The following is a 13,912-nucleotide window of genomic DNA, read 5'->3' as shown; positions in this document are numbered from 1 at the left end:
AAAACGTGGAGTGAAGATGACGAACAGGGCGATGCCAAACAAAATACGTATGTTGTACATAATTGGACATATATTTAATAGATTTCATAATATGTATATTATATTAAATTATAGAGTAATTTAGTAACACGCAAATCAGTCACAATTCATATCGCAATTCACTAATAACAAAAAGACTGCAATTCAAATTAGGTTTCACTTATTTGGTTGAACCGTCGTGGCTGTTGACAGAATACTTGGCACAATTTCAAGTAGTGATGAAGCCTAAGCGCCCAGTTACACGACGCGAAAGTGTTCGCGTACACCGCCGCGTACACCAAGTTAAAAACTAAATAAAGTCAGGTGACAGGTGACAGGCACGCGGTCTCCGCGGGATGAAATTCGTGTCGAATAAAGGCGCCCCACCGGCTACCTGGATCAGTCCGTATACTACGCCACACGTCTGCTCGCGGGCTTTATTTAAACGTAACACGATTAGAATGATTCTATTCTCAAATATGAATAACGTTCGTTGTAATTATTTATTTACATAATAATATGTTTACGAACATAGAAAAGTCTGAATATATTTAAAACAATTTGGAGAATAGTGTTGCTGGCTTTACAAATCCAGTCATGATCAGCGCAAAGGGTGTGGCGTTTGTGTTTGTTCGTAATAATGGCCAGAGCCTTTTCTGCCACACATTTCGTCAACCTCCACAGCGTCCCTAACTTTCGATAAATTTAGCTTATTGGGAGAGTAGGATTTTATTCATAAACTATCACAGGTATATCAAGAAATGTACGTAATCGCTTATACAGTGTATAGAATATCTCGCCACGCAGGCATTAAGTAATGAAGCGGCGCAAGTGGCCCAGTTGCTGCCGCTTATACGTAACATCATGTAATCCATTTAAGAACTAATTTTAAAACGAATGGATTATTTAGCACGTCACATAAAGGTTGTTCAATCGATTTCGACCACCGCCATGTTGCGGAATTTTTAGGCCCACTTTCTGCTAAAGCGGAGCGGTAAGTCGACTAACAACATTTTTTTTTTACTTACACTTGGCTACAAGTGGAGATGTGGACGAGGGTGTAAACATTTATTAGAATTTTGAAAACTTCCGAAACGCTATTGTTTGCTGGAACACAGCTTTTCTCCGCTCCACTTTTAAAACGATGGCCCTTTAGCTAATAAAACTAACTCTGCTTTACTTATTTTATTCCGAGTTCTCCTTTCTTCCGTACACATAAAGATGGTTTATTGACTCCGAATTCTGTAATTCGCACGTTTCCTATAAATATTGGGTACTTTCCTCGCTTACACGGTTTTTCAAATGGTTCAATGTGCTCTGATGCCAGAGCATAAGACTACAGGCGTCTATGGAAGTCAAATGTTTGCATTTTTTGTTTTTGGTGCTTGGCTATCGTATGTACATGGGATAAACAACTTCTAACGGCGATGACGTCTCCGTCGCGTTTCATGTACGCGGGCTTGCTTGTAAGGCATTTCTCACTGTAGTTTATTGAATGGAACTGCTATTTTTATAAAGAGCGAATTTAAAATCTTATTCCATTTTTGAATAAATTCAAATATTCATATGAATTTCTTCATTAGAGAAAATGAAGGAAAATTAAAGAGAGAAAAAAGCGGAAAAGTTGCCCGTAGTTTTAGTAATAAAATGGTTAAAATTTCTTAACGTCATTTTGTTGCGTAATTACGCTTACAGAGATCCCTAGCCGTAAAGTATTATTTGAAATGTAGCAGCACCATCGTTACTCTAATCGGTCTCTGTGGCGTCGTCGTTCGCGACCTGGATTGCCTCCTCGTCGTGCGCAGGCGGCGCTCCCGCGCGACGGGGCCAGCAACGTGGCGGCGGAATCACGCCGTTGTACGCGCACGTGCCGAAGATCAGCACCCCGAACCCGACGAGGTGTTGCCAGTGGAACGCTTGCCACTTCACACCGAGTGACACCGTCCAGATTACCAATGTCCTGCAAACAAGACAATATTTATATATTCCAGGGCTATATTTATATGCGCCTGAGCTGTCTCCTGTTCACATACGCATGTACCGGCCCTAACTTGAGACTGGTGTAGGTCCCAGGTCGTGGAAGCTTGCAAACTTGCAACCTGTGCCGAAAATAGGTAGCAGAGCTGACCCTGTCAATTGCAGATCTATCTCAGTCACTTCCATACTCTGCAAGACTATGGAACGAACGTGTACTCAACAACCGTCTCCTATCGTACCTTGATCTCAGTGATCGCCAGTACGGATTCCGACGAGGGCGATCTACTGGGGATCTTCTTGTGTATGCCTGTCACATATGGAGCGAGGCTATAGAAAAGCAAGGCGAGGCACTTGCAGTGTCTTTGGACATTCTAATTCTCATTATAAAGCCTATGACAGGGTCTGGCACGCAAGCCTTTTAAGTAAGCTTCCCTCTTATGGACTTCCCACTGACCTTTACAATTGGATCTTGGATTTCTTGAGCGAACGTTCGATTCGGGTGGTCTTAGAAGGCTACTCTTCCGAACATATGGCGATAAGTAGATGGCGGAGTTCCTCAGGGTTCCGTACTGTCTGCAACTCTCTTTCTGCTGCATATCAATGGTATGTTAATTCCAGGTACCTTTGCGTAATGCTGATGACAGCACTGTTGTAGATAGGTACTTGACCAATGCAAGGGTCAGTGGAGAGGAAATCCAGTCTTGTCGAGAATCTATGTTTAGCCGTTTAGATTTGACACTCCAGGCAATCTCCGATTGGGGCAATGCCAATCTTGACAAATTTAACGCTACCAAAACGCAGGCGTGTCTATTCTCCACAAAGCCGAGTCCCTTTGAGCTGACTCCCGACTTTTCGTGATAAATCCGTACCGATAGCCGACTGTCACCAGCTACTTGAAATGGACCTGTCGTCCAATTTGAACTTCGGCAGATACATTGAATCCATGGCCAAAAATGCAGCCAGGAAGCTTAGCATCCTTTCCTGGGTGAGGCGTTATTTTACACCGGGACAGTTGCTTCAGCCGTATCAAGCACAAGTCCGGTCGTGCATGGAGTACTGCTGCACACCTTTGGGATGGCTTTGCTACATATCAACGGGCCAACTTTGGATTCAATTGACAACCATGCCAAGAGGCTTACAGGTGACTCGGAGTTAGTGGAGGCGAAGCTGCAGAGCCTTGAACACCGCCGTAAAGTTGCCTGCTTATCGGTATTTTACAGGATATATCACGGAGAGTGTGCGATGGAATTACACGATTTAATTCCGCCTTTCCCTTTCCATCTCCGGGGGACTAGGCGTAGGCTTGGGTTCCACCTCTATGTTCTGGATATTCCAAAGATTCGCACGAAGCGTTACGCTTCCACATTTATATGGCGAACGGCTATGGAGTGGAATTCCCTGCCTGCAGATTTGTTCCCTAAACGTTATAACTTGGGTCTTTTCAAGGCGAGAGTGAATAGGCATTATTTTGGCGTGCATGCTCCATCGTCGACCTCGTCGTCACTTTCCATCAGGTGAGATGGAGGTCAAATGCGCTTTTACATTAGAATAAAAAAATAAAAAAATTCATATATATTGCATTACCGCATGGTCGTCTTACACCTGTTTGTGTGTCTGTGTCTTTTATTAGACGTGTAGCACCCCGCCGGGGCATTGCACTGTATAAGAGAGCACACTATTTATTACATCTTTTATAGTATAAGTCGACAACCTCCGTGGTCGAGTGGCTTGCCCACCGGTTTTCATGGCGCCGCCATCTCTGAGGCCGAGTCAATGTAGAGAACTAACTTTTCTATGTTGTCTCGGGTACACCCGAGAGGTGCTTGTGGTATCGTCCTTCTTTCCAATTCCCACAGCACGAGCGCTTTAGTTTAGCAACGTATGTGATGTTGTTTATGTATAGTGTTTGTTTATAAGTCAAAATAATAATAATACCATCACATGTACCCTTATTCAGTTTTATGCCAGCAAGTGCATAGTGTAAATTATAACAAACGATATTTAATTTAATATTAAGTTTATTGAATAGAAGAATATCGCAATGATATTGAATTATTTTTTGTGAAATTACTCCACTAGTTTGTTTTGTGTAGAGAATTTTCAAAAAACATAATTAATTATATGAATATCATAATAGTAGAACATCACGGTATGTAATATATATTAATATGTTTTCTTTTTCACTAAAACTAGTATCACACTAAAATATAAAACAGAGAGAAAAATTGATCAGGGACGTTTCAATGCTTCTCAAAAGCGAGTGTAGTTGGTAATTCTTGGCCATTTAATATTTATTTGAACCTGCCGATCTCCCATGTAACATATTACCCGTACAACCTTAATTCCACAATCATTATACAATAGTAGGTAGTTAGTAACCATGGAAGTACACGGAGCCCGCTGTTAGTCCGCCTTAGCCCGGTCTAGTTACGTGCGTACATACGCACTAGTATATGCATAACAACATCATAGTACGAAATTTGTCTTGGGCACTTCGATGGCGTGGAGATAATATCATTATCGTATTATATATAATATATATGATGAAAAATGTGAGTTGGATGTCTACTGAATACGACAAAGGTGTTTTTATAGAAAACGACGAAACTATGTTAAAACATTATGCTTAGAAATAACTTGTGTTTGATTATTACACTCGAAATCGTGAAATTGATAAAACATTACTACTCATCCGTAACGCAGGTTCCTCTGATAAAAACAGCAAAAGCTTTTAAGGGTTCGTCTTTAAAAATGTATATTTTACATTTATTTGAAAATAACCTAACATTTCTTCCCCAACTATGGACTTCTGTAATTCAATTTACAAGATTATCGTACGCAGACCATGACCACCTAGCATGGTATCACGATTGTGGCAGTGGGAGATGAATTTAACAGTTTTTATTAATTTATGGATACATGGGAATGTATGGTGTAACGCGCTAGGCGCCTATTTTGCGTGTGAATTAATTGTAAATTAATAAAAGCTGTTATATTAATGTGCCACTAAAATTACAAAACTTCATTTATATTGGAACACCTTCTAACACAATCGTTTCGTGTGCCTATTACATATTAGTGCGTAGGGATTGTTACTGGCTCTGCTAAACCACGGTCAACCTACGGATGAGAAAATAAATAATTGTCACGTGGTATTTGTTGGTGTGAACGATGGATGGCAGTGAGTACCTGATCGAATCCAGGACCATTCTGGTGGTGGCAGACATTTCCTTGGTGACGCTGATGCCGGCGAAGTTGTAGAACGCGATGGACACCACTGTGCCCATTATGGCGACCATCAGCAAAGGGCTATTGCCTGCGGTTTAGCACAAAAACCATTGTTCAAACACCAAGTTTATTATAATAATACAATATTACAGAGTGCTTCAGTTTCAACTAATTAGCACTTCAACGGAAATCATGTTGATGACCTCCACGCCGAGAAAGGGAGGACGAGTCAAGTCCCCAACCAACACTGGCCCAGTACGTTCCGTGGCCTGTGCAGGGTGCACAGTAGGGTTGAGCAGTGCCCTTCATATATCTACTTCAGTATATTTGCGCAATTTAACACGCAGTAAATTAGTCAGCAAATTACTTGAAGAGGCAAGCATACACTTATCCCTGATGTTTTTGAACAACGTACTTTTACGCCTTTATATATTATTCTTTACCCGTTATATATTATTCTGTTTAGGTGGATGCCAAAAAATACTGGCAGTGGTCCATTTGCATTTGTTGATATGATCAGATCTTTCAGGGTGTTTCGGCGAACTATTATATATTTCATATAACCAATGAACATGGAATAATTTGATAATTTGACGATTTCTAGTGCTTATTCATTTTTCATACAAAAATCTGCATACAAATTTTGCTCAAGACAGGTCGAGCTTATTATATTTTACTGTGCTATTATAATAAATAGCCATTAGTATTAAAAGTAAGAAAAGTGTGTTTTTTGGTTGGACACTTCAACGCAGTCATTTTTGTATGAAAACGTGTCATCTTCTTGGGCAGTGACGTGCGCAGCAAAATGTCATACCAATCTGCACTAAGCCGTCGATAGCATCCTCGACGACCCCGCGGGGGTTGTGTCCGAAGTGCGGGGGCGCGGGGGTGAAGTAGAACACGACCAAGAGCACCGACAGCACCGAGAACCCGAACACGCCCTCCAGCCCCACAGCTTGCATCGACGGGATGTTTAGACCTGTGGATCAAAATATATATCACCTGAAGAATAAAAATATACAAGAAAATAATATTATTAAAAGAGCTTATTTCATTTTATTTGGGAGAATATCAGCCATAATAGCACTTTCTGAATACACATTAACCCATTGCAGTTATCCACTAAAACAATGATCGACAGCGGACGTGTTACTTAATTAATAAGTAGTAAAAATGAAAACAAAATGAGTCTCTGTGAAAAGAAGAACAATGTGCGAGAAGTGGTTGATCGATCGTTATTGCAAAGGGCTCATGTACCTGCTACATATTTTTCTTCATAGACCATCTGGCAGGCGGAGACGACCTGCGCCAGCACGATGAGCAGGTTCCCCGTGATGAGGCTGTTGCGCCCCTTCGAGTCGCCCGGCGCCTGGTACAGGAAATCTGTTATGCCCACTATGAACAGCCCACAGATCACGCTCGCTGCAAACCAAATTCGTAGCTTAACTAAATCAAATGCCAATATAATTTGTACGTGTATGGTGGTCGCACAACAAAGGTTTACATTTTATAACCAGCTATTTTTGAAATATACAGGGTGTAATCGTTAAGTGTACCGAGGCGATTATTCCATAAAATACGTTACGTACGATGTCAAAATACGTTACTTAATTAATAAACAGACATCAATAACTTTTTAACAATAAAACTAGAAATATCCAAAATTTTTACATTAAACGCTCCCATTTAATTTAATATGACATTCGTAGAGAGGCTTTAGTTTTCCTATTGTAAGTGTGGCGTGTTCCCATTATGTCGAAACGTTTTATTTATCATTGGACGACTGTCGCGTCTATCTCGTTCCCATATCACGACTATCTGTCGTGACTGTGTCGTGGACGATTATTTTATCGTTCAATGACTGTCGTGTGTAACTGTTCCTACTAGATTGTGATGAAAATTTATCGGTTCACTGCAGCCGCAATTATCTGTTGTCACATTTTTATCGTGACGTTTCATTTATCGTCAGACGACTATCGTTCTAGCACTTCCTATTGTCACGACAGACTGTCGTCTTAACGTCAAAAAGTCGTGAGCGATATGTGGAACAACTTCATTTAAATATAATAAGCTATGACATTTTAAACTGCACCCACACCGTTAGACATCGGTCGTCACGACGTATTGAGAACGCGCCCTTAAAGGTACTTAACAATAAGTTAACAGATAACAAAACTGATATAAATAAAGTAGTAAAATTGTCTTTTAATTTAATAAAAATATGATGGCATAATCATTTATTTGGGCAAGTTTAAGTTGCCCATAAAAATGAATAAAATTGATAATTAATTTTATGCTGATCGACTCAGTTTCATGTAAGGATTATTTAATTGTATGAGACGTACAAAATCGGGACAGCAGAAGTTGGTCAAATTTCATGAAATGTTTTTTATGCAAAATATAATAACGGACACACCCATAGCACTAGGAAACCCTTTGTTGCAGGCACCCCGCCTTGGACACACAATTACAAATTACACCCAAACTTACGAGATAAATAAATAAAGGCCATACAAATATTTCTCCCGGTCCGGTAATCGAACCCGAAACCTCTGCGTGGCAAACTAGCACGGTAACCGTTCGGTCAGTTTTGCCACAGATACAGTTTCAATGAATAAAATTGAGTAATGTTTTTTTAATGGTGATATACTCAGTCTTTTACAAAAATTATTTTATTGTATTGGAAGAATAGAATCGGGACGACGGAAATTGGTCAAAGAAGGATGGCGAAATCTGACCTAATAATTATAAAATCAACGAAAGGCCGTTCATGGACTTTGCTAGTATAATTTTACGTTTTAGTTTATTCCTAGTTATCAATATATTTTTGTATATTTGTAGAAGTCGGTAATAAAGAAATTGTAGGCAATGTATTTTAGAATAAATGCAAGAACATAATTTATTATTATTTTTTATTTATTTTTATTTTATTATTATTATTTTTATTAAATTAGCTTCTATAGTAATAAAGAATATTTAGAATTTCTAAATAAAAATTTACATTAATTTGAAGTGCAATTAACAGTAGAAAACAAACATGAAATTCATATATGTACATCTGCTTGCAGGTTGAATACAATGTACCTAATTTTATTATTATATATAAGACCTTTATCATTATTGTATTCTGGCAAAGAAACGTATTCTATTCTATTCTATTCTATTGTATTCTATCCTATCTTATCCTATTGTATTCTATTCAATGTAATAATCATAATCTATATCAATTTATAACCCCAGCATTTACAGGCTGGTACTCAATTAGCAATTTTGATGCTTTGATAACGAATCACAATGCACGTCGTCAAAAACGCTGGGTCACGAAATACACGGGATGTCACATATCTTTCTTTAATAAAATATTATTCATTTTGTATGAAAAATACGTTTTATTATCACAAGTTGGTTAAATTTAATAAAATGTTATTCACTTTGTATGAAAAATACGTTTTACTAGCACAAGTTGGTTAAATTTAATAAAATGTTACTCGTTTTGCATGAAAATTTTTATTAAACTTGAACTTTTTATCACCAAATTCTGTTGTCCCGATTTTTTTCCTCCTTAAAATGATTCTTAAAGGAAACTGAGTGGAGCAGCACTAGAAAACACAAGACCAAACAATTGGCTATGCCATTACCATTATTTATGTTATCTGTTAACTTATTACCGCCTCTTACAGTAGGAAAACTAAAGCCTCTACAAATGTCACATTAAATGTAACGTTTAATGTTAAAATTTTGGATATTTCTTGTTTTATTTAAAAAAAGTTATTGATGTTGATTTACTCATAAGGTAACGTACTTTTGATGTGAGTTTAAAGCTTTTTGATATCTCTTATATTTATGAAATAATCGCCTGGGCACACTTAACGATTACACCCTGTATAAGGCCTACTGACAAAGATAATAATTATTACGAAGTTTGCAGGCTGCGTCGTTTGTCGTTCAAACACAGAGACTTTTAGTCACGATCCTTATAGTCGCCCGTATTATTTTTATGCACCGTCATTATTGTCATGCAATTAAGTGTTGAAACGTTGTTATCCCATAAACCGATATGTAAAATACCCCACCGTTATTTTTACACGTCTCTTTGGAGGGAGGGACTTGTCTAAGCTTATATGTATTTTGTAAGGCTAGCTCTTACAAAATACTTTAACAGACTAGTGTACATGAAATACTCCATTCTCGAGATATCTGCGGTCAAATTCGTCGGCGTCCCACTCACTTTTTGAGTTGCGTTTGTAATAAATTAAAAAAATAATGAAGTTAAGTATACCCGACGTTAGTATTTTCAATAAAAATTATAACTGGATTTGTAGCAAAATAAATAAGTAACAAACGCATTATGTTCTTATAAAATAGTGCTACTCATAAAATGGGCTATTGTAACTTTTAATACACACAAAGTGAAGTGCAATTAATGTTTCGTTTCAGTTTGTTTGCAGTGCGTGCAGTGCGTGCAGTGCGTGCAGTACGTGTACCAAAGAAGCTGGTTTTCGCACTTAGCACAACATTTAATTATTATAATTAATTGAATTGCAGAAAAACCTGAGTGTGTTTTATGTCACTAAAATTGATTATGATATTATAGTTTCAAATTCTCGTAACATAATGTTTCATATTTGTTAGGTATTAAATTACTTTGTCTGCAATTTTATACTCAACGACTTCCAAAACAGGCACAAGTGCCTACAACAACCAAACATGTCCATCTTATTGGCGAATATAACACCTATGAATATTATATGTATGTTTATTTTACACTTTTTATGATGACATAAGTAGTGTACCGTCGACAAGAATGTTTTCGTCGGAAGTTTCAAGTCGTGCACAATATCCATTCTTATCTATAGTTATCAATAAGCGAATTAAAAATAGTTACAATTTCTATGTTGATGAAAAATCATTGCAATGCAGCTAAAGTTCTATAAGTACTTGTATTAGATATTTCGGCGCGTTTTTATGACTTGGTTAGGATAGCAAACTTGTGTATATGGCCTCCGTTTAACTTTACTTCTTTTTAAAGTGGGTTTGTTTTCTGTTTCTACAAAATCATCGACCAGCACATAGCGGCGATCGCGGTGGACACTATAGACAGAATACTACTTGAACATCGAATAACAAATTATAATTAGGGGCGAAATGCAAAGCGAATGTTATTGAGATAGCGGGCAGAGTTCGTTCTCGCTTGGACAGATAAAATTGTAGGTACATATTATTAGGATCTAATTGATCTGTGAGCCATTTGGTCATTTGGTCGGACGGCAAGTTGTTTTGATAACAATTCAGTACGTTCACTGAGTTGCTTATGCAGCCACTGACATTGTTTTGGATGACGTGATTGTTGCAAGAAAGCTACATGGAAACATCTCTCTATTCATTATTAAACTGAGACAAATAAAGGACGACGCATTGAAATATTCTCAACACTAGCCACAACTGTAGCGTTGATGATATTCAGAACAGTACGCGCGAATACGCAACCGTTACAGTAATAATTCATTGGCATCGTAATATGGTTATTCTAATAAGATTTATGGTCTTTAATGGAATAGTTGACAATAATATTTTTCTACAGCAATGGGACTCTTAAATGTATAAAACAATATTATCTAGTGTATAAAATAATAATAATGCATATTATTATTAGGGTGGCTCCATTCGGGGCAAATGCTGTCCCTCATCATTGCGCCCATCAACTTATCTTTTGTGATCGATCACCACTAAACCAATTTAATAAACATTAATAAAATAAATAACCACATTCTAATAAAATACTATGGTCTTGCCTTTTTATGGAGGTATTTTTGCACTCAGGAACTTTAAAGAAAAAATCTTTTTGTATTTTACCTACATATATAGAAAAATTATTTAAATAGTTTTTCATTAAAGCAATCATACTTTTAGCGTATACATTTACATAGGAAAAATGTCAATGCTAGGCGCTCTTACCTATACCAATAGACTCTCTCCTGATGATTTGTTTTCCTAGAAATATCACGGAGAATAGAGCCACAAATATGATGATTGAGCCACGAAACATTTGAAAACTGCTCGCATATGTTAATGTTAAACCAATGTACATAATTGAAGTGCCTATCTGAAACAGATTAATCGAGTTGAATATTAAAGTAAATAGAAGACACTTCTTAAGCCAAACAGACAGGTCTCCAAAGGAAACTTATTATTAGGCTAGTAACAGTTAAACCTTGTGTACTTACTAAGTCAAACATTGCAGCTGGCATTAGGATGAAGGGATTGAAGCTTTGATTGCCCTGTGTAAGGGGATGACCTCCTGTATTCCTAGTTCTCCAATGGATGATTTTAAATGTGAATAGACACAGCATTTCACCCAAAAACATTGCTGCAGCCTGTCAAGGACAATTGATTAAATTAGTACAATTTTTTGTCTAACACTAAATAATCTAAATAAATGCTTTAAAGTTTTACTATAGCAAAAAGTACATAAATCTGAAATGTAAGAAAGGATTGATAATATGCCATTTACCTGTAAGAACGGATGATCAAATTCTCTACTGACGCCATCCGTGCCAACAGATGAGATCTTGTCAGCCCATTTCGTACTAAGTGTGTTTATGGAACCAGTTACAACCATCATCAATGCTAAGAACTTTTGGTATGAAGACCATGCCATGGTGTGCACCCTTGAATTACATAATTGTTGGTAATTAAGTACATGCTTAGAATAATAACACATAGAATGATAGTTTCATATCAAACCAACTGTCACAAGTGAGGCAAAAATAAATTTTATGTAGGCGTAAGCAACTTGTATTTATGCTTGTCGGCACACACACAAATATACAAATAATGATGATAATTTCGTCATTTTTAGCTAAAATTCTTGAGCTGTTCTGTGATAAATAAGTATAGTGACATCAAAGCATAATTATTGCCAGTAAGTGTTTCATATACATCCTAGTAGCGGCTGCCTAGACTATTGTCCTCTACTAGCTATGATCCTGAGACATCTCATGTATTGTGAGTGCTTATGATCTTGAGCCTTTTTAGGGCCACCTTTTTTGTGTTGTACAATGCACAACATTGACTTTTCCCTGTCCTCATAATGTGATATCCTTTTCTAAGGTGACATCTTTCTTTATCAATTAACACTTAGAACTGCAATGGTGGCTTTTATAGTTAATTTTGTGAACAGTAATTGCTATAAAATTATTATTATTTCTATAAAAAAATTAATTTTAGTTGTCAGTGTCAAAAGAAGCCAATTTTCTAGATTTTTGTTTATTACTGAAAGTAAATAAAATTGTAAAAAGCAAATAAATGGTTGCAGGTGAAATGTTTAAAGTAGACATGAATATATCTAGCTGATCAGCGACTTGTTGACTGTACCCATTAAATGTCATTTATGTGTTGATAGTGTTTTGTAAAATGGAATTAAGTTTGACGTCAATTGTTTTTCAACTTTCGGCCCTACTGTGCTCGATCACATCACAGTTGAATAAGTAAAGAAAATACTGAACAAACTTCATTATGGACATGCAGATGCTCATTTAATAGAGATTTAAAAGACGAGAACGAACCTAATCAAATTCGAAATAGTTAGGTAGTAAGTATTATAAATCATTGTATGTAAAGAAGTAATACCAACTCACCTCGAAGCAAAATTGGGCAAATGTTAACTTAGACACAAAGGAATTTATGCGATTTGTTTGTTGGCGACACGATCTAGTATTCGCAAATTTCGCTTTGTAATCACAAATCACAATCACAAATGAATGTTTGACTGACAGATGCACTCACACAGATACAAATAATGTGTGTAGATATTATGAAATTATTATACATACCAACACCAATGCAAATTGATGAAAGAACGAATATTGTGAGTGAATGAATAAGTGGAGGACCGAATGTGTTACTATGATCACTTCACTAATCTAATGTCCACACATACGTCAAGGAACAAGCGCAAATGAGAAAGATATCAAGAGTCAATAAAAGTTGTAGGGCAAACGCGCATTTTAACGATTATAATTAAATATTATTTTATGTTATATATACTTTATATCTAAGCAATTACTATTACAGTAATTTTACGCCAACCTGAAATATAAATTCTCGAAAAGATTTCATGTCGTCACAAAGCTGTAAAATATATATAAAGACTAAGTAAATAGTAAATAGAGAAAGCATTGGTAAAGGATTCATCAAGTGAGAGACAACGATCCTAACTAGATCATTGGTGCTAGTTCATTCGACATACGGATACGAACCACCATGATTGTTGTATCAGTTATCATGTTTGTTCAATGTATGTGATGGTAAAACGGAAATGAAAGAAAGTTGGCACGCATAAATAGTTTGTTGGTGTAATTCTTTGCTTTAAGGTATAATTGATGTACTTTTACAAGGGACTATTTTTCATTATTTCGTAATGAAATACAATCGTTAGATTATCGCCTAACTAAGGAGTAAATAAAATTATTTATTACTTAATACGCAATTTTTGCATAATATTTAATTTTGATCAATTCTCATTGTGGCCCTAAACCTTCGTCAGGGAATATATCGACGATAAACACTTTACAATACGTTCGAAAGTGTTCGCTAGGTCACTCAAGTAATTTGTACGTCTGTCGTCGGTCGTCGGTCGTCGATCGTCGGTCGTCGGTCGTCGGTCGTCGGTCGTCGGTCGTCGGTCGTC

General features: G+C 36.9%; 1 protein-coding gene across 1 annotated transcript; it reads right to left on the bottom strand.

Moving 5' to 3' along the window:
• Positions 1-421: 421 nt before the first annotated feature.
• On the bottom strand, positions 422-12,966 carry LOC113239182 (solute carrier family 35 member F6). Its single transcript, XM_026476054.1, has 8 exons — positions 12,861-12,966; positions 11,735-11,891; positions 11,448-11,597; positions 11,179-11,326; positions 6,481-6,645; positions 6,038-6,202; positions 5,185-5,311; positions 422-1,978 (listed from the first exon to the last, which is right to left on the bottom strand). The coding sequence occupies exons 2-8, from the start codon at positions 11,879-11,881 to the stop codon at positions 1,765-1,767; spliced, it is 1,116 nt and encodes a 371-aa protein (XP_026331839.1). The 5' UTR covers positions 11,882-11,891; positions 12,861-12,966; the 3' UTR covers positions 422-1,764.
• Between the last annotated feature and the right edge of the window lie 946 nt (positions 12,967-13,912).

The sequence above is a fragment of the Hyposmocoma kahamanoa genome, unplaced genomic scaffold (genome assembly GCF_003589595.1).
Source record: "Hyposmocoma kahamanoa isolate Upper Pololo Valley unplaced genomic scaffold, ASM358959v1 99702, whole genome shotgun sequence".
In the NCBI taxonomy this organism is placed as follows: Eukaryota; Metazoa; Arthropoda; class Insecta; order Lepidoptera; family Cosmopterigidae; genus Hyposmocoma; species Hyposmocoma kahamanoa.
Note: the sequence above shows the minus strand (reverse complement) of the source record. Positions and strands in the feature narration are given on the sequence as shown.

Coding starts and splice junctions, on each gene's coding strand:
- LOC113239182 (XM_026476054.1), bottom strand. CDS start 11,881: ATGGCATGGTCTTCATACCAAAAGTTCTTAGCATTGATGATGGTTGTA. Junction 6,646..11,178: donor GAGAGAGTCTATTGGTATAG/GTAAGAGCGCCT, acceptor TTTGGTTTGCAG/CGAGCGTGATCTGTGGGCTG. Junction 1,979..5,184: donor ATGGTCCTGGATTCGATCAG/GTACTCACTGCC, acceptor TCTTGTTTGCAG/GACATTGGTAATCTGGACGG.